Here is a 21,024-nt window from a genome sequence, read left to right on the forward strand (position 1 = left end):
CTGCAGTGTCCTTACAGCACAATGGTAGATGGACAATACAGAACCGTAAGAACAGGGGATAACTCAGCTGTAAATGCAGTGAAGAATCTGATAGGGATTCCATCAGGTCCTAGAGCTTTGTTCAATTTTAACAATTTCAGCTGTTTCTCAACACCACTGACAATAATACTTATTTCATTCATCTCTTCAGTGGTATGAGGGTTAAATTGGTCCAGTTCTCCAAGGTTTCCTTTGTAAAGGAACATTTTAAACTGGAGTTAAGCATTTCAGCTTTTATTTTGTTACTCTCACTTTCACTTCCTTTCTCATTTGCTATAGACTGGACACTAACTTTGGTGCGACTAACAGCCTTCACATATGACCGGAATTTCTTTGGACTTTGTGAAGTATCTTTTGACAATATTCTACTACAGTAGCCATCATTGAAGGCATCACACATTGCTCTCTTGAGAGTCAAACATGTTTCATTCAGCAGCTCTCTATCTATAGCCCAATACTTTGTTTTACATGTATTATGCAGTAGTCTTTGTTTCTGTAGAAGTCTTTTTACAGTGACTGTTTACCCCGAAGTGTTCATCCCATTACGAACTGTTCTACTGAGTACATAACTACCCAGTGCATTCCTAATGATTCTTTTAAACCTAAGCCATAGTTCCTCTACATGCTCCTGCCCTGTGCTTAAAGCTTCAAGTTCCTCATTTAGGTATGAAATTACTGATTTTTTTATCTAGCTTACTAAATGTCCGGTGGCTGAAAGAAGGATCCAATTATCATTTTATAACAACCATGATACTGAGTGTTGTCCAAGCAATCTCACATGCTGTTTCAATTTCTAACTTGGGGGATTTGAGTTTCTCGTCTACTGAGACAAATACACCACCTCGATTTCCCAATAGCCTATCCTTTTGATATACTCTCAAATTTCCCCTCAAAATCTCACTGCTATTAATTTCAGGTTTCAAACAGCTTTCTATATCTAGTATTATATGAGCTAAACATAAGGTGAGTGGCTGCCTTTTCTCAGTTATTGGTTGTTCTTATCCTACAGGTTCCATTACTATAATATTAACAGTTCTTGAGAGAGCTAAGAAATATAAGTGAGCTATTTCATATGCTATATACCTCATAATTTGTCAGAAGTTATTCTGCATGTTTCATTTAAATATCTTTGATAACTCCTCATCCAACTCTATTGAGTAAGATTATCCTCTATCCCAATGAAATGTATTGCTGAAGATTAAGTAAAAACTTTGTTCAAAGAAGTGCTTGGAGGAGGAAGACAATCATTTCACCACAATACCTAGGGATCACCACAATAATGCTCTTTCTTTTACAACAGAATACTTAGGTAGTAAGTCTTTGAATAATGGAATCTATGCAATGTTATCATGAAACATCATGTAGCCTATATTCTGCATCTCAAAATGGTCAGTAAGACATCATCACACTTCTGACTAATTTATCAATATTCATTCCGAATCACCTCTCGATCCTGAAGATCTAGCACAAAGAATGTGGGAAATCCTTTAGTGTTGTTTTACTATCACATTGTCTCCTCCTCATCTCCTAATAGCACCTGCCTTGTTGACAGTTGGGAAGCCTTTTCCTTCTCACAACAATATTATTTTATCATGATATTAATTTTCTCCAATTAGTTTTCATGTAAACTACCATTACCTATTACAATCTTGAACAGATGTCAGAAGACTCTACACGTACTTTTATAAAAAATGTGAAGAATTTACAATCTTATTAGTTATATTTGGTTGCAAATAAGGGAGGAGAACAGCAGTGTGAATTATTAAAATGCAGTACCTATAATAGTGTACAATATCATATGAACAGGAAACAATCTCAGCAATGGATGCAAATCATAGTATCATCCAGTAGAATAGCCCTACAAACTTCACTTTCCTTCAACATTATGCATCTCATTTGTCAATTTCAAGATTATGAATGCATAATTTGATCACCCTTGAATTCCACATTTAAAATTATAATTTGCCTATTTACTACAGCAGGCTAGTAATCTATTTGCCACAGATCACACACTATATCATGACAGTTTAATGTGAGGGTGGGAAGATATTTTGATCTACAGTCACTAAAGTTCCTCATAGAGGTCAGACCTGTCCCACTGTTTTTACGGCACTGCCAATCATTACCAAATACCTCGTGTATCTTCTTCTCTGCTTTGTTTTGCTCTCTCACAGGCACAGTGTACGAACCCTAGACAGGATTAAAAAGTTTGCCAGATCTCATCCAGGTGAATAACCTGGGATTCCTGTGAAGAAAATGTTAATTTTAGTCATAATTTCTATTGTACAAGTCCTTCTTCCAAAATAAAAAACACACACCCATTCACACAAGTACAAAACACACACACACACACACACACACACACACACACACACACACACACACACACACGTCTTCTGTCTCTAGGCACTGGGGGTCGGAGACAGGCCCTAATGCCTGGAGACACTGGCCGTGTGTGTGAGAGTTGTGCTTTTGTGACAGAGTGTGTGTTTTCTATTTTGGAAGAGGGATTTTGTCTGAAAGCCCTATTTACGAGGGTTATTCCAAAAGTAAGGTCCGATTGATTGCCAAATTGAAACCACAGTGAACATCAGAAATGTTTTACTTGTAACAATTAGCTACACCTTTCAGCTACTTCTCTACGTAGTCGCCGTTCTGACTTAGACTTTTGTCATAGCGTTGTACCAACTTTTCAATAGCCTCATCATAGAAGGCAGCCGCCAGTGCTTTCCGCCAATTCTCCACGCTGGCCTACACCTCGTTGTCTGTGTCAAAATGTTGTCGTCAAAGACAGCGGTTCATGTGACCAGAGATGAAACTCAGGGGGAGACAATTGCGGACTGTATTGTGGGTAATCTAACATTTCCATTTGAAAACGATGCAGGTGCATCTTCATTGCCCCTGCAGAATGCGGCTGAGAATTGTCGTGAAGACGAAACAGCACGACAGTTATGTAATGTTGGCTGCATAGCTTCAGGCGAAATTTCTCACCAGGCCCTCATACTTGGCGGCAGACACTATTTTCTAGACATCTTTACGCACTCACTGCGAGCTCAGAAATGAGAAGAGCGACGTGATGCTAACTGGGGTTATACTAGAGACACTACCCAAAACATCTGTGCAAAGCTGTATCGGAGTTTCATAGTCGTTTCCATTTCGCGACCGATCGGACCTTACTTTTGGAATAACCCTCGTATATTTTCTTTTCTCTTAGGAAGAGAATGCAGTGATACTGAAGAAGAAGTCAACGACTTCAGTAAATTAGTAATAAAGAATACCATCAAGATGTTATATACAGGAAAAGAAATAGTTCCTTCTGTGACAAAAGTACTTAGTGTAGCTTGAGAAGAAAAACTGGAGGTGGGGCAGCACCTGTTTAAAAAATCTACTATAGACAGCAGGATTTGTTAACAAAGGAAGTATTTTGCTAGACTGTGGTGAGGTGGTTCTTTGGGAGTCACATTTCCTTGTGCACATTAAGAAAGTTAGGGAAGCTCAACAAAACATTTTTTATTTCAATGAGTTGTGCATTGACAGCAGTCTAGCACATGGCAAATGTTGGCAGAAACCATGGGTGTGGGAAAGTGCTTGCAGAAGAATGATAGTGGTAAGTGCGAGCTCAGAAAACAGATCTGTGAAACAAGCAGAGCTAAAGCTCTGGAGAAAATCGATGCGAGGAGATTAAATGGGCAAACAAACTCTGAGAATTTCGAGAAGTAGTTTTTGAAGATGGTGCTCTCAAATCTTCCACTCAATTTTGTCATAGTCATGAACAATGTGATATCTTATTACCCAACATTTCAGATAATACACTGCCTGCAAAAAAGGAGGGTAGAATGCAATGACAGTATGACAAAGGCTGAGCTGCACGATCTAGTATGAGCAAATAAACCTAATGTAAAGAGGGTCTAAATAAGGGCGAGCACTTGAGGGCAATATTATGGAAATTGAAGAGGATGTAGATGAAGATGAAATGGGAGATATGGGACTGCATGAAGAATTTGACAGAGCACTGAAAGACCTAAGTCAAAACAAGGCCCCAGGAGTAGACAACATTCCGCTAGAACTACTGATAGCCTCGGGAGAGCCATCCATGACAAAACTCTACCATTTGGTGAGCAGAATGTATGAGACAGGTGAAACACCCTCAGACTTCAAGAAGAATATAATACTTCTGATCAGTTTGGATTCCACAGAAATGTTGGAACACATGAGGCAATACTGACCCTATGACTTATCTTAGAAGATAGATTAAGGAAAGGCAAAGCTATGTTTCTAGCATTTGTAGACTTAGAGAAAGCTTTTGACAATGTTGACTGGAATACTCTCTTTCAAATTCTGAAAGTAGCAGGGGTAAAATACAGGGAGCGAATGGCTGTTTACAATATGTACAAAAAACAGATAGCAGTTATAAGAGTCCAGGGGCATGAAAGGGAAGCAGTGGCTGAGAAGGGAGTAAGACAGGATTATAGCCTATCCCCACCGTTATTCAATTTGTATATTGAGCAAGCAGTAAAGGAAACAAAAGAAAAATTTTGAGTAGGAATTAAAAACTTTGAGGTTTGCTGATGACATTGTAATTCTGTCAGACAGCAAAGGATTTGGAAGAGCAGTTGAACGGAATGGACAGTGTCTTGAAAGGAGGATATAATAAACATCAACAAGAGCAAAACAAGGATAATGGAATGTAGTCGAATTAAATCAAGTGATGCTGAGGGAATTAGATTAGGAAATGAGACACTTAAAGTAGTAGATGAGTTTTGCTATTTGGGGAGCAAAATAACTGATGATGATCAAAGTAGAGAGGATATCAAATGTAGACTGGAAATGGCAAGGAAAGTGTTTCTGAAGAAGAGAAATTTGCTAACATTGAGTATAAATTTAAATGTTAGGAAATCTTTTCTGAAAATATCTGTATGGAGTGTAGCCATGTATGGATGTGAAACATGGATGATAAATAGTTTAGACAAGAAGAGAATAGAAGCTTGCAAAATGTGGTGCTACAGAAGAATGCTGAAGATCAGGAAGGTGGATCACATGACTAATGAGGAGGTACTGAATAGAATTGGGGAGAAGAGGGTCTGTGGTGCACCTTGACTAGAAGAAGGGATCGACCAGTAGGACAGATTCTGAGGCATCAAGGGATCACCAATTTAGAACTGGAGGGAAGTGCGGAGGGTAAAAATCATAGACGGAGACCAAGAGATGAATACGCTAAGCCGATTCTGAATTATGTAGGTTTCAGCAGTTATTCAGAGATGAAGAAGCTTGCACAGGATAGGGAAGCATGGAGAGCTGTATCCAATCAGTCTCTGGACTGAAGACCACAACAACAACAAAGACTTGAATTTAATAATTTTTTCATAATATATTTCTTGAAAGTCAGTACTGCCAAAAAAACAGTCTAACGGCAGTATTGACTTAAAAGAAAGACTTACATAGTCAGTTGACTAGCAACAAGAGTAAGCCACACTGTGGTTTGCCTGCCACCATAATACTGTAACCTGAACACAACTGAACTTGCATGGACAAAAATTAAACTTTATGTAAAGGAACACAACATCTCTGGTGACACGTCTGATGCAAATCTCAAGAAACTCACAAAGATGCCTTTAATTCTGTTATTGCAAATGTTTGGGAAAAGTATAGCAGAAAAATTCAAGAGTTGGAGCTTGATTACAGCAGATGGGATGGTGTCATGGAAACTGCAACTGACCACATGATAATATGTACTAGTGGCTCTAGAGTTCACTCACATGGACACAACAAAAAATAAATCTTCACATAACAATACAGCCAGAGTGACCATGAAAGGGACTAAAATTGGAGACATGGACAACAGTAGTTGAGTTTAGAATCATTCCACACACCTGATGTCACACATTCTCCAACAGCCACTAAGTGTTCAGTAGTGCACTCTATTGTGAACGCTGTAGCCATTGCAAGCATTAGAAATTTATTTAGTGAATTTTTATTCTATATGTTGCAAGTTGTTGTGATTGGTAATGGTGGTATGCAATAAATTATACATAATAATAATTATGAGAGACATAAATTACAGGATACACACTTTCTTCAAATGCAGAGCCCCGCTATATAAATCCTGAAACTATCATTTGGAACCAGAAAAACTGCAACCCCCATCTGTGCCTCGACCTGCATGGACTGCCACTGTTCATGAATCAGACTTTCATACAAATTGTGAACTTTTTCATGTCATATGAACATGTTTTAAATGTTATATGTATTTAATTACATTGCTCTTCTACAAAACATTCAGTTTACCTACAGTTTCATATCATTCCTGATAACTGGTATTCACTCTGAAGCACTAGATATCTTCACTGAATGTGTCAATTAATATAACAGCTCAAGCTTCCATTGTACAGCACATTTCAGTGTTCTGTATCACCATGCTTTAGATCTGTTTTTACCAAAGTGCAAAATGCCAGTGTAGGCTGGCTGCCCTATGAAGGAGAGAGGCAGGGCTTGCCCCCTCACTGTCTTTTCCCCTCTACCGGCCATAGTCCTCATTTGTTTATGTTCATGTCCAACTGACCTGACATAATGTATGAGCTATACTAGTGGGTAATGTGTTCAACTATGGCAAAAAATTTTCTCTGCATTAGAATAGCCAAATACCTCTGGACACTATTAATTGTAGTGACAAAGAGGAACCGGGAGAAAACAGAGAGCAGAAGACCAAAGACAGTGCAGTGGTGAGTCCTGTGCCACTTACAGTACATAGATGATAATAATAGGAGCATACAGAGAAGTAAAGATGGATTAAGAGGAACAGAAATTAGAAATGTAATGTATAGAGTAATAGAAATAGGGTGCAGGAGGGGTGAGCCTGCTTTTATTAGTAGTTAAGTCCAGGAATGTAGTGATGTTACTTTTGGGGTCAAGATGGCATGGCTCTGTCTTACACCAACATTTTCATGGGCTAAATGGAAGATTATAAATACAATGTAAGATTATAAATACAAAATCAAATAGGGGTAATGCAGGAGTAGGTTTAATAATGAATAAAAAAATAGGAGTGCGGGTTAGCTACTACAAACAGCATAGTGAACGCATTGTTGTGGCCAAGATAGACACAAAGCCCATGCCTACTACAGTAGTACAAGTTTATATGCCAACTACCTCTGCAGATGATGAAGAAAGAGATGAAATGTATGACGAGATAAAAGAAATTATTCAGGTAGTGAAGGGAGACGAAAATTTAATAGTCATGGGTGACTGGAATTCGTCAGTAGGAACAGGGAGAGAAGGAAACATAGTAGGTGAATATGGATTGGGGGGAAGGAATGAAAGAGGAAGCCGCCTTGTAGAATTTTGCACAGAGCATAACTTAATCATAGCCAACACTTGGTTCAAGAATCATAAAAGAAGGTTGTATACCTGGAAGAATCCTGGAGATACTAAAAGGTATCAGATAGATTATATAATGGTAAGACAGAGATTTAGGAACCAGGTTTTAAATTGTAAGACATTTCCTGGGGCAGATGTGGATTCTGACCACAATCTATTGGTTATGAACTGCAGATTGAAACTGAAGAAACTGCAAAAAGGTGGGAATTTAAGGAGATGGGACCTGGATAAACTGAAAGAACCATAGGTTGTAGAGAGTTTCAGGGAGAGCATAAGGGAACAATTGACAGGAATGGGGGAAAGAAATACAGTAGAAGAAGAATGGGTAGCTCTGAGGGATGAAGTAGTGAAGGCAGCAGAGGATCAAGTAGGTAAAAAGATGAGGGCTAATAGAAATCCTTGGGTAACAGAAGAAATATTGAATTTAATTGATGAAAGGAGAAAATATAAAAATGCAGTAAATGAAGCAGGCAAAAAGGAATACAAACGTCTCAAAAATGATATCGACAGGAAGTGCAAAATGGCTAAGCAGGGATGGCTAGAGGATAAATGTAAGGATGTAGAGGCTTGTCTCACTAGGGGTAAGATAGATACTGCCTACAGGAAAATTAAAGAGACCTTTGGAGAGAACAGAACCACTTGTATGACTATCAAGAGCTCAGATGGCAACCCAGTTCTAAGCAAAGAAGGGAAGGCAGAAAGGTGGAAGGAGTATATAGAGGGTTTATATAAGGGCGATTTACTTGAGGACAATATTATGGAAATGGAAGAGGATGTAGATGAAGACGAAATGGGAGATAAGATACTGCGTGAAGAGTTTGACAGAGCACTGAAAGACCTGAGTCAAAACAAGGCCCCGGGAGTAGACAACATTCCATTTGAACTACTGATGGCCTCGGGAGAGCCAGTCATGAAAAAACTCTACCATCTGGTGAGCACGATGTATGAGACAGGCGAAATACCCTCAGACTTCAAGAAGAATATAATCATTCCAATCCCAAAGAAAGCAGGTGTTGACAGATGTGAAAATTACTGAACTATCAGTTTAATAAGTCACAGCTGCAAAATACTAACGCGAATTCTTTACAGACGAATGGAAAAACTGGTAGAAGCCGACCTCGGGGAAGATCAGTTTGGATTCCGTAGAAATGTTGGAACACGTGAGGCAATACTGACCTTACGACTTATCTTAGAAGAAAGATTAAGAAAAGCTAACCTACATTTCTAGCATTTGTAGACTTAGAGAAAGCTTTTGACAATGTTGACTGGAATACTCTCTTTCAAATTCTGAAGGTGACAGGGGTAAAATACAGGGAGCGAAAAGCTATTTACAGTTTGTACAGAAACCAGATGGCAGTTATAAGAGTCGAGGGGCATGAAAGGGAAGCAGTGGTTGGGAAAGGAGTAAGACAGGGTTGTAGCCTCTCCCCGATGTTATTCAATCTGTATATTGAGCAAGCAGTAAAGGAAACAAAAGAAAAATTCGGAGTAGGTATTAAAATTCATGGAGAAGAAGTAAAAACTTTGAGGTTCGCCGATGACATTGTAATTCTGTCAGAGACAGCAAAGGACTTGGAAGAGCAGTTGAACGGAATGGACAGTGTCTTGAAAGGAGGATATAAGATGAACATCAACAAAAGCAAAACGAGGATAATGGAATGTAGTCAAATTAAGTCTGGTGATGCTGAGGGAATTAGATTAGGAAATGAGACACTTAAAGTAGCAAAGGAGTTTTGCTATTTAGGGAGTAAAATAACCGATGATGGTCGAAGTAGAGAGGATATAAAATGTAGACTGGCAATGGCAAGGAAAGCGTTTCTCAAGAAGAGAAATTTGTTAACATCGAATATAGATTTAGGTGTCAGGAAGTCGTTTGTGAAAGTATTTGTATGGAGTGTAGCCATGTATGGAAGTGAAACATGGACGATAACTAGTTTGGACAAGAAGAGAATAGAAGCTTTCGAAATGTGGTGCTACAGAAGAATGCTGAAGATAAGGTGGGTAGATCACGTAACTAATGAGGAGGTATTGAATAGGATTGGGGAGAAGAGAAGTTTGTGGCACAACTTGACTAGAAGAAGGGATCGGTTGGTAGGACATGTTTTGAGGCATCAAGGGATCACAAATTTAGCATTGGAGGGCAGTGTGGAGGGTAAAAATCGTAGAGGGAGACCAAGAGATGAATACACTAAGCAGATTCAGAAGGATGTAGGTTGCAGTAGATACTGGGAGATGAAGAAGCTTGCACAGGATAGAGTAGCATGGAGAGCTGCATCAAACCAGTCTCAGGACTGAAGACCACAACAACAAAATGGAAGAGAGAGTCATTCGGCAACATCCAGAAGCAGCTCCCTCACTCTCCCTCCAAATCTTATCTGGGATTTGTCAATAATTTTTATAGACTGTAATCATGGGAATGAAAAAAAAATTTATAGTTCCTGTAACAGCATACCTCCTTAACCCAACTCAAATTCATCTGGTCCTTTTCCAAATCTAAGACAAGCTACATTCACACTGACCTCCATCCCACACTGAAGCTCACATTTGAACCTCTGCCCATATAAAACCAACCAGTAAGTAAGAGTACCTCAATTTTGACAGCTGCCACATCTTCCACGCATCAAATATTTCCTTCACTGTAGCCTAGGCACCCATGGCAAATGGATCTGCTCCAACACTTAGTTCCTCAATAACTATACCAATGACCTCTACTATGCTTTCCTCTCCAGCAACTACTCCACACATTTTGTCTAAAATCAAATCTCCTCCACAGTCTCTTCATCTAATCCTCTCACAACTACAGCTATAATTTCTAACAAACTCAGAAGCACCCCAATAAGCTTACATTCGAACCTCTGCCCATATAATACCAACCAGTAAGTAACAATACCTCAATACCTCAATTTTGACATCTGCCACCTCTTCCACACACCATATCCCCCCCACTGTAGCCTAGGCATCCATGGCTAATGGATCTTTTCCAACACTCATTCCCTCAACAATATACCAATGACCTCTACCAGGCTTCCCTCTCCAGCAACTACTCCACACAACTTGTCCTCAAACAAATCTCCAAAAGGGAATGGTGAGGTGAGGCACTGGGAACAGGTTAGTGGATGTTTAGGCCAGGGTGATTGATAGTGGGCACGACTTTGGGTAACTGAAGCCTTGTTGGGGGTATAATTGAGTTTTTCAGGGTGATAATGGGTGATCAGAGGATTGCTGGTTGGTGTCTGGTTAACACATTTACTGTTTTCAGAGGAGCAGATGGCATGGGAGTCTCGTTTATGGATGAGCTGGATAGGATACTGTCTTTTAATAAAGGTTATGGTAAGTTTAACGGCATATTTTGACAACTCCTGCTTTCTACAGCAAATGCAGCATACAAACCTTACAACCATGAGTCCATACCAGAAGTCCAGCATGGCCTCAAGCAGCTTCTCACGGCCTTATGTCCATTCCAAAACTTGACACCAGAATCCATCTCCCTCCACACAGCACCAACCCCTCTTACTCCTACCGTTTACCTACTCCACAAACTCAGCCCCACAGGTCTCCCTAATGGTTGTCTAAAACCTGCAAACTAACGTCTGTAGCCTCACATCCTACATTCAAGACATTGCTCACTTCCTTCACTGCCTCTCAACAATTCCTGTCCCATTACCACCATACTCCTAGCTGGTCACATTGGATGTGATGACCTTATACAGTAACATTCTCCATGCCTAGGGCTTTGCAGCAATGGAACATTAGTTTTCCCAGTGTCATTATGATACCAAACCCATCTCCTCTTTCCTAACCCTCCTGGTCAACTACATCCTGGCCGATAATTACTTCACTTTCAAAGGCCAAATCTATAAACAAATCTGCAGCACTGCCATGGGTACTCATGCTGCACTATCCCATGCCAACTTATTTATGAGCCTTGGAGGAATTCTTCCAATTCAGCCAACAACTAAAATCTTTTACCTCATTTAGATTCACTGATGACATTTTCATGATCTTAAATCATGGCAAGCACAATCTTTGATTTTTCCTCTAGAACCACATCACCTATTCCCAAATCCACTTCACCTGATCCTTCTCAAATCATCAAGCTACCATTCTAGAAGTTGATTTCCACCTCTCACATGTCTCCATAAATACATCTGTCCACATCAAGTGCACCTATCATCAACAGTGTCTCTACTTTGACCACTGTCACCAATTCCAGGTCAAAAAGTCTGTTCCTTACAACCTCACTATTTGTGGCTGCTGCATCTGTAATGGAAAGCAGGAGTTGTCGAAATATACCGATAACCTTACCAGAACTTTTACTGACAGACAATACCCTATTTAGCTCATCCATAAACAAGTCTCCCATGCCATCTGCTCCTCTGACAACAGTAAACCTGTTAACCAGCCACTGATCAGCACTCCTCTGATCAGCCAGTAGCACCCTGGCCTTGAAAAGCTCAACTACATCCACCACCAGGACTTCGACTACCTCATATTGTACCCTGAGATGAGGAGTAGCCTATCCAAACTCCTACCAACATCCCCCTAAGTGGTGTTCTCTTAACCACAAAACCTTGTCCATTCTAGTCCAGTCCTAGTCAGTATCTTGCACCCCATGGATTGTTCCCTCTTGTGGCCCAGATGCAAGGTCTTTGCATACACCTACCCACCATTTCCTACCACAGTCCAGTCATAGGTATTTCCTACCTAATAAGAGGAAGAAGGGCCACATGTGAAAGTAGCCATGTTATATATCAGCTATACTGCATTTACTGTACAGCATTCTATGTGGGCATGACAAGTTATCAACTGTTGACTACCATGAATTGCCACCAACAAACTGTGGCAAACTGACAACTTGACCATCTGTCACCAAATGTGAGGCACACCACAACACAAGTGACTTCAACTGATGTTTCACCCTGAGGGCCATTTGGAGTCTCCCTTTCTGCATAAGATTCTCTGAACTACACACACAAGAATTGCCTCTGCAACAAATCCTGTGTATTTGCAATCCCCCTGACCTAAACCTCCACTATCCTCTCCCCACTACCTCACCTTGCCTTTTCCCTTCTCTCTATCACTCCTTCTCGAACCAGATGATGCACTGCCTTCTCCTACCACTCTCCTCCTCCCCCTTCTTCTGGGGGCAATCTATCTATCCCTGTCTCTTCCTCATTTAAAACCCCTCTCCCTTCTCCCTCCCTCTATATCATCACCTTCCTGTCCTTTTCCCCTCTCCCTCAGTTTGCCCCCTTCTCCTTCTCCCTTTGTTCCCCATGTACTTTTTTCATCTGGTTGTGGGACTGTGATGTCATCTGTCCAAACACCTGCCTCTTTCCCACTACCAACTCCTTGTGTCCTTTCCTAGCTTCTCTTCACCTCCGTCAGTTCATGTAACTGCTTTCAGTAATATAGTATCAATAACTTATCTTGACATGGCTATGGACATGTGTACTACAGCTGGAAAAAGAGCTAGTACTCAGAAGCCAGTGCAAATGCTGTTTTCTGTTATATGTTACTGTGCTCCATGCATCATCTGCTATAAGCAAACAGCTGCCTTTCCCTTATTTTCTGTATTGCTCTTTCTGGGAATTTCTATTGTTGAGTACATGAATGAAAGAAGAACAACAGTCCACCTTAGGAATCCAGTACCCAAATGCTGAACATGACTAAAGGGACGTGGTCTGTTATGCACATGGGGCACTTGGATCGTACCACCCAGCACTACTTTTCCTTAACTCCAGAGATTTGAACTTACATTCTAACATAAACTTGTACTCCACCACCCTCATGAGTTTAAGCTCAATTGACACACAACCCCTCCTCCCATCCTGATCCAATAACATATTTTCATTCACTAATACACTTTTTATTTGATATTATTCCCTTATTTATTCAACTTTTTACTATCTTCCTTATTCTTTCCTGCTTCCTCCTTTTTCTTTTTTCTCTTTTCATTCTTTTGGTTCTTTTATTAAACTTTTTATTTCCATCTTATTCCTTGTATTTCATTCTTTTTGGTTTTTTCCCAGTCCTTTTTCTGCTTTCTTCTTAGATCTGAATTGCACTACTCAATATTTTCCCATTCTCTTTCTCTCACTCCATCTTTATTTCCTAGTCCGTGCTTCTATCATCTTTGGACTGACATTGGCATTGAACTTACCAAGGTACTATATTTTAACTGGCCTTTTTTCATCTTGATTTCCCATTGTCCCTGCAATTGCTAGGTCCCTCTCAACCTGGGATCAGAGTGACCTGCCACTCCTTCCCAATTGTATGCCTCTTTCCTCTTGGAGGAAGGAACTTGCAGTTTCCAAAGACAGGAATACATTTATTCTACTTTCATATGTATGTATGTCTGCCTCTGTAGCTGAGCAATCAATGTGTCTGATTCCCAGTACAGCCAAGAATTTTCTAGGCGAGAGTCCTGGGAAAGGATGCACTCAGTCTCATGAGGATTTACTTGAATGAGAACTCATTGGTCCAAGGTATAGACACTAACAATGGCTGGGACATCCAAATGATGCCACCTGATAAAGGACAACATAGCTTATGTCTACTGACAGTACAGGAATTATATCTCCTGAAGGTAAGCTCTAGACGGTCATACTGTCTCCTTGCAATTTTACTGTTTTCTCGAGTGCATTCTCCTCTTAACAGATATAAATTGCAAAACTTGTGTACCACTGAGTGACAAACACTGAGAACACTGCAGTAATATACTGCAGGTAAGTCATGTATTCCCTGAAATGAGTCCTTGTGAGGCATATGGACATTGTGAAACACTCAAGTAAATGAGAATGAAAACAATGGTAATAAAAATTTTATCTACCTATGGCTGTAAAGAACAAAATATGGCCTATACTTTCTGAAACCATGAAATGAGCTCTTAAAATAATACCATAAATGGACATCCAGGAACATAAGTACCTATTCATTTGCCATATCAGTTTGGACTGGTGGTATCCTGACAACGTATTCAACAGTTGAAATCTCAGAGGTAATGTTGTATTGGTCTGCCATGTGTTGATGATGGGCAACACTACAATTAAGTGTAGAGTAACCTGTGCTGATGCTTCATTAAGCTGTTTGTTGGGAAGAGAGCAAGTTGGAAGAAATCTGTCCTCATAGACAGAAAAAAGGTGTTAAACTGGTATGTGAAAATATTTAGAGGGCCACTGAATATTTCAGTGCATAGTTAATTTATTGTTTATCAATCCACTGCAAAGACCAAGGAAGATGCACGTATAAATTTCAGGCGGTGTCTCACAACAAAACGGCTGGAAACTCACAGGAAGAGGTTGTCATGTATCAGTTTATTTCGAGGATGGCTTCAAAGTATACTACCTGAAAGTTAATTTTAAGTAATGACGTGTGTTTTAAATGTAAGCTAATTTTAAACAAAAAATTCCTAAGCTAGAGCAGTCTTAATAAAACACTGCATTCCTGTACCACTTGGCAATGTAAGCTACCACCACAATGCTAAGCATGAGAAAGAAACTATTGACTTGAAAAGTTAATATCTATTGATAAATTCTTAAATGGTGGAAGAGATGGAACTGCATTTAACTGTCATTAACTGAAGGTTTTCTGTAACTGCTATTTTTCAAACCCAAAACTGACAAGACCACAGCAAAGGAACACTGATTCAAAGTATGAGTGGTATGAATTGTCCACGCAAACACAATCATGAGAGACACATTTATACAATCTCCTCATGAAGTTTCATGCTTTTTAAAGATTTTACAATCTACACATGCTGGTCAATGAAAACTATATCAGTAATGATTAACTTACTGCATTTACAGATAAAAAATGGATTCACTTAAACAGCTGTCTCAGAAACAAGTAGAGATGTGTAACAACCATCCTAAAAGAGGGAAAGCTTTAAATAAATATTACCCTCTAATTTAATTAATATCAGTAATGTGCATGGTAACGATATGAAGAATTACAAGATAATCCCACTTTCCAATGAACTGTGGGTTGTAATTATGTATACAAATGTAATAGCAATGATATAATGAGTAAAGGAACCACTCACTACAAAGTAGAGGCACTGAACAGTAGAGAACTCCATAATCAAGAAGCTAAACAATATAGCTCAGCTTTCAAGCTTTTGTCTCGCTTAGAGCATGTGTGTACACATACATGTGAGTGCATGTGTACACCCAAACAGATGGTAACGTTCTCCTGGGGCTGCAGACTGACATAGCACATGGCTGCAGTCTTGAGAAAATATATTTCTCTATTTTCTCTCTGTGCATACTTTTGTTCAATTTTATGTGCCTATCTTTTGTGCACTACCTCCTCTGTGTGGTGAGTGGTTGTCTTTTCCTCATTCCATTACTCATGTTCCACCCAGCAGTTTCAATTACTGTGTGACAAAGAATAGTGAATTAGACATGCTGAACTTGTACAAAAATGGATATATTTTCTCAATGTTTCTTAACTATCTTAGAAACATAGAAAAATAAAATGGTTTTATCCTATGAAACTTATATAAGAACAGTAAAATTTAGAATAGATATAATTTGACATTTCCATTAGGTCCAATGACAACTGTTAACTAATTCATTCTTTTATGTACACACATATTAAACCACTTTTTCATTCATAATTATCTCACAAACTCTCAGTTTCTAATCTTACATCTTCTGTTGCACATTTTATTGCCCTGTCTCTGCAATATTTCAATCTCAGTTGTCTACTAAAATATTTTCACACTGTTTTGTGCAACATTCCCTTTCACTGCTCATTCAAGAAATGAAAAAAACTATAATAATAAATCATGAGTTGCTTATTGTGAGGTGGTTACTGAAAAGACAAGTATATCTCAAATGATTATTTAAATCAACCAAAGTCAGATTAAAAGATTTATAGCAAGAGAATGTAGATTTACAGACATGGTATAACACAGTTTGTACTAGAAAACTTAATATCTCCAAGTGTGAGGACTTTGCTGTTGTGTTTTCACCAGTAGTACCATGAGGCTTGTGTTTAACATCCACTGTGAACAGTGTCTGGGTTAACCATGACACTTCATAACAGTTTTCAGTAGTTCTCTGATGCAATCTAAGATCACATTAGATAATGTGCCTACTTCTGTGAACAAACTCACTAATGCACCCTGTGGTGGATATGTCAAATCCCAACTATCTTCATGATAATTTAGCCAGCAAGGAGAGGTGTGCTGGTGTGCATTCTTCTGACTCTTCAATATGAAATATGGAAAGAAACTATGGAACATAGTGATTCATCTTTAATGTGGGTGTGTTAAGCTCTTTAGGCTCTAAAAAGCTTTTCAACAGGGAGATGCTATCAGCTGGGACCAGATTTTGCAGTTTCTCAACTCTGCCAACATAACATACACAGGGTTGTCCACACATGTGGAATCACCCTCCTAAAACAAAAACAAGTGGATAAATAGAAATTCAAAGTCAAGTCGTATGAGATGGGAGAGGAGTAAGACATGCAGGGCTATGTTACCAACACAGCTGCCATTTTCAGTGCCATCATCTTGAAAGCAACTCTTAATTTTCATATGGAATAGAGGTCATGTAACATATTAAACAGATAGAGCATTACACAAGAAAAACAATAGGGTCTTTCATTTGAGCCCAGCTTTATTCATTCCCTGATAGAGGATAACAGTGACAAAATGCATTGAGATCATCCTGACATTAGAAGTCAGGAGCAGCCATATTACTGCAGAGGTTCCAACCAGTATGACCCAGAAGTATCACTTGTTATCCAAAATGCAGTGGTGAAACATCTCGTGAATTTCTGTGAAACTGGATCTGCTGCAGGTACACCAAATGCTGGATGGTCGAAAATGGCTACAGATGAAGCAACAACTGCTGTTCTGGCATTGTGCAGTAAAGCAGACTGCAGTACTTGCTGTATCTTGCAGTAAATGGGAGCCAGCAGAACACAAATAATGAAAATTTTGACTACACATAAATGGCAGACTTAGAAAATACAAATGTTACAGCATCTCACCAAGGATGATCCAGATCATTATATTAAGTTTGCATAATGGGTGAAACACAAACTGTACAAAAACTACATTTTCTCTACCATGTACATCACAATGCTTTGTGAAATGTGTGTGTAGATGGACGCAGACACACTATATACAGATAAAGCTAATTTATATGTGAATGGAGAGTTTTACACTCTAAGGAAAAAAATTACCCAAATGGGATGGAATTCGATAGGGTAAGGGTGCCATGGATGAAATACATAGTTCACAAGTCATCATGTAATGTATGGTGAAGGATTCTCTGTACCACTGTCAGTCATTCCCTTTCCTGCCCAAATTTGGAAGCGAAAAACAATGGTCCATATGCTTCTGTATGCGCCTCAACTTCTCTAACCTCGTCATCACAATCCTTATGTGAATTGCATACTGGTGGCAGTAGCATCATTCTGCAATATGTTACAAATGCTGGTTCTCTGGACTTTCTCAATAATGTTTCATGAAAAAAGTCTTCTTTCCTCCAGGGATTCCTGTTTGAGTTCACGGAGCATTTCCATAATACTTGTGTGGAGGCTGCACTGACTGGTAACAAACCTAGCAGTATGTCTCTGACCTGATTTGATGTCTTCCCTTAACTCAACCTGGTAGGGATCCAAAACACTCAAGCAGTACTCAAGAATGGGTTGCACAAGTGTTCTGTATGCAATCTCCCTTACATATGAACTATACTTGCCATATTTCTCCCAATAAACCAAAGTTGACCACTCCCCTTCCCTACAACCAATCTGCTCATTCTATTTCATTCACTTAGCAATCCTACACCTAGATATTTAATAGACATAACAGTGTGAAGCAGAATACCAATATATTTGAACACAATGGGATTGTTTTTCCTACTCTTCACCATTAACTATCATTTTTCCATATTTACAGTAAGTTTCCACTCATCACACCAAATAGAAATTCTATCCAAATCATTGTGTATACTCTTACAATCACTCAAAGACAACACTTTCACATATGCTTCAACATCATCAGTAAACTATCACAGATTGCTGCTCACCCTATCCACAAAAAAAAAAAAAAAAAAAAAAAAAAAAAAGAGTGGTCCTATTACACTTAAATGGGGCTCTCCTAATGATACCTATGTCTCCAATGAACACTCACCATCCAAGACAATGTAGTACTTAAAATGTCATCAATCCACTCACACATTTGGGAATCTACCCCAATTGTTCAGACCTTTGTTAATAGTCTGCAATATGGTACTGTGGCAAACACTTTCCAAAAATCTAGAATATGGCACCTACCTGTTGCCCTTCATCCATTGTTATGATGCCAATGCCAAGAAGTACTCTCTGTAATCCTGAATTGAGACCTGGCAACTTATTTGTTTCATTTGTTTTTCACCATCAGGGATGCCTATTCATATATCTTGCATACGGGAGTTTGTGCAGTTGTCAAATGATGGTATGTCTTTATGGTCCTCCGGGGTGAATCATTTTTTAAACATGAGATTTAAAACTTCAGATTTACTTTTGCTGTCTTCTGTTGGCACACCACACTGGTCTACAAGTGGCTGAATCGAAGCCTTTTACCCAATTAGTGAGTTTCCATAGGATCAGAATTTTCTAGGATTCTCATCATGATCTTTTGTTAGCATATGACTATAGTAGTTGTTGAATGCTTCATGCACTGATCTTTTTATAGGCACATCAATTTCTACTGAATTTTTCCAGTTGCCACTTCAGCATTTTTTTAAAATTGAGAGTGCAACAATCTCTGTTTTCCCAACATTTCCTGAATTTTGTTATCAAACTGTGGTAGGTGTTTTCCATCCTTAAACCACTTACTTGGCACACACCTCCCAGAACATGATTTACAATCAGTTTATACTTTACCCATAATTCCCTTATGTCCATCATACTGGAACTAAATGACATCCATTCATTGTCCAAGAAGGAGGCTCACAATTACTTATCTGCTCTTTCCAGCATAAAACTCTCTTTAGCCTTCTTGTTGGATTTATTAACTTTAGTAACTATCATGGCTATGATGACATTGTGACCACTGGTCCTGTCTCATTGCTGACAGTGTCAATCAAGTTGGCATATTTATAGCTACAAGGCCTAAAATATTTCCATTACATGTGAGTTGTTGCACTAGATGGTCAAGACGGTTTTCAGAGAGAATGTGCAGGACTTCTTTGGATGACCTGTACCAGCTGCAACAGGTACACAGACTTTCCAGTCTATACTCAGTAGCTAATACCTCATGATCAGGATACATTCACACTACTGAACAAAGACTTTCTCTAGATGATTCTCCAACAATTACAGTGGAATTGGGTGGATAGTAGAAACATACATTGATTAATTTGAATTTACTTAGAGTAGTTTTTCATGCCCTGCAGCCAAACTCAGTTTCAACTTCAGTTGATGCAATATGTTTATAGACTGCAATGAACACTCACCCCCCCCCCCCTCTTGATGTCTTACTTCTCTTTTCAATAAATATTTCATGTCTCTTTAAATATTTTGAAGCTTTCTACTTCAGGTTTCATCCAACTGCCAGTTATAAGTATAATTTGAGCTGGGCAGCTTTACAGGACAGCAATAAATTCAGCGACTTTGTCTCAAATGCTTTGGCAATTTACTGTTAAAATCTTAACATTTAAAATATCCACTCTGTGTGTATTGACTGGTGAATGTTCATCACAGGACGTCGAACAACAGCTTAGCCTAAAAAAACCTTATATGCACTCCATATGTACCCTGCTATACCCCAGTAGCTGTGTTCTCTATGTAGTGCAACCCTGACCTACCTTACTGACTTCCCATTATTTAAATGGTGTAGCGGTGCAAAGTGTTACCATCAAAATAGCTTCTACTCTTTCTGTTGACCTGAAAATTCTGTGGGAACAATGTTACAGCAGCAGCAAAAGACGGTATGAAACTGACTTGTTATCATGTGGGCAGCTGTAACAAAACAGCCTTGAAGTAAAATCATTGTTGCCTTATCACATTAGGAGCCAAGTTGTAGTGTGGACAATAGCATTTCCCCCAAATGGAAGTGAAATTGGTAGAATATATTTCCCAATCCTAATTAGGAATTACTATAAAAAATAGTTATCAACATATGGCAAGATGTTAAACAGTTTGCATAGCTTCTTCACTAGTGATAGTCTACATTTCTGACCAGGGTGCATAGGACATTGGCAGCAACAAACACCATGCAGGCAATGACCAGTTGCAAATCTATGGTGAGTCACTAACCTGATGGGAATGTGTGAGATACTGAAAGCGATACTACTTTGAACCACGCCACAAATTTATTCCCAGAATGTGTGCCTACAAAAAAATCTACTCATAAAGGATATTTATGATGCACAAATGTGGTTGACAATGAATTCTTTATATGCAGGTGTTTCATTGTTTTCCCTGTTGCTATGCAGAACTCAGTTAGCTTGTGTTGACATTGATGATCCAAACCTCAGTGATGTACATTTTTTTCTTTTTATTTGCAGGTCCTGAAAATTTTGACAATGTTCATTCTGCAGGACAAGTATAAATCGAACTTACTGACATCTTTCACTTGCAGTTTGTAACATTTTCAACAGTTAATATTTT

The 21,024-nt window shown here is 39.0% G+C and overlaps 1 protein-coding gene across 11 annotated transcripts in view; it reads right to left on the reverse strand.

Moving 5' to 3' along the window:
- LOC126088583 (titin) overlaps positions 1-21,024 on the reverse strand; it is a 1,213,778-nt gene that overhangs the window by 26,250 nt on the left and 1,166,504 nt on the right. For 2 of the 11 annotated variants that reach the window (XR_007519972.1, XM_049906784.1), the window contains exon 19: positions 15,211-15,283. The exons of 8 other annotated variants lie outside the window; for them this stretch is intronic. Coding sequence is in view for 1 of the 3 variants with exons in the window: in XM_049906784.1 (XP_049762741.1) it covers positions 15,239-15,283 (45 nt within the window). In the remaining 2 variants the exon portion in view is untranslated. Of the gene's footprint in view, positions 1-15,210; positions 15,284-21,024 lie in introns of those variants that run through there. One more of the 11 variants, XR_007519975.1, reaches the window with a different exon arrangement.

Source organism: Schistocerca cancellata, chromosome 6 (assembly GCF_023864275.1).
Source record: "Schistocerca cancellata isolate TAMUIC-IGC-003103 chromosome 6, iqSchCanc2.1, whole genome shotgun sequence".
NCBI lineage: Eukaryota > Metazoa > Arthropoda > Insecta > Orthoptera > Acrididae > Schistocerca > Schistocerca cancellata.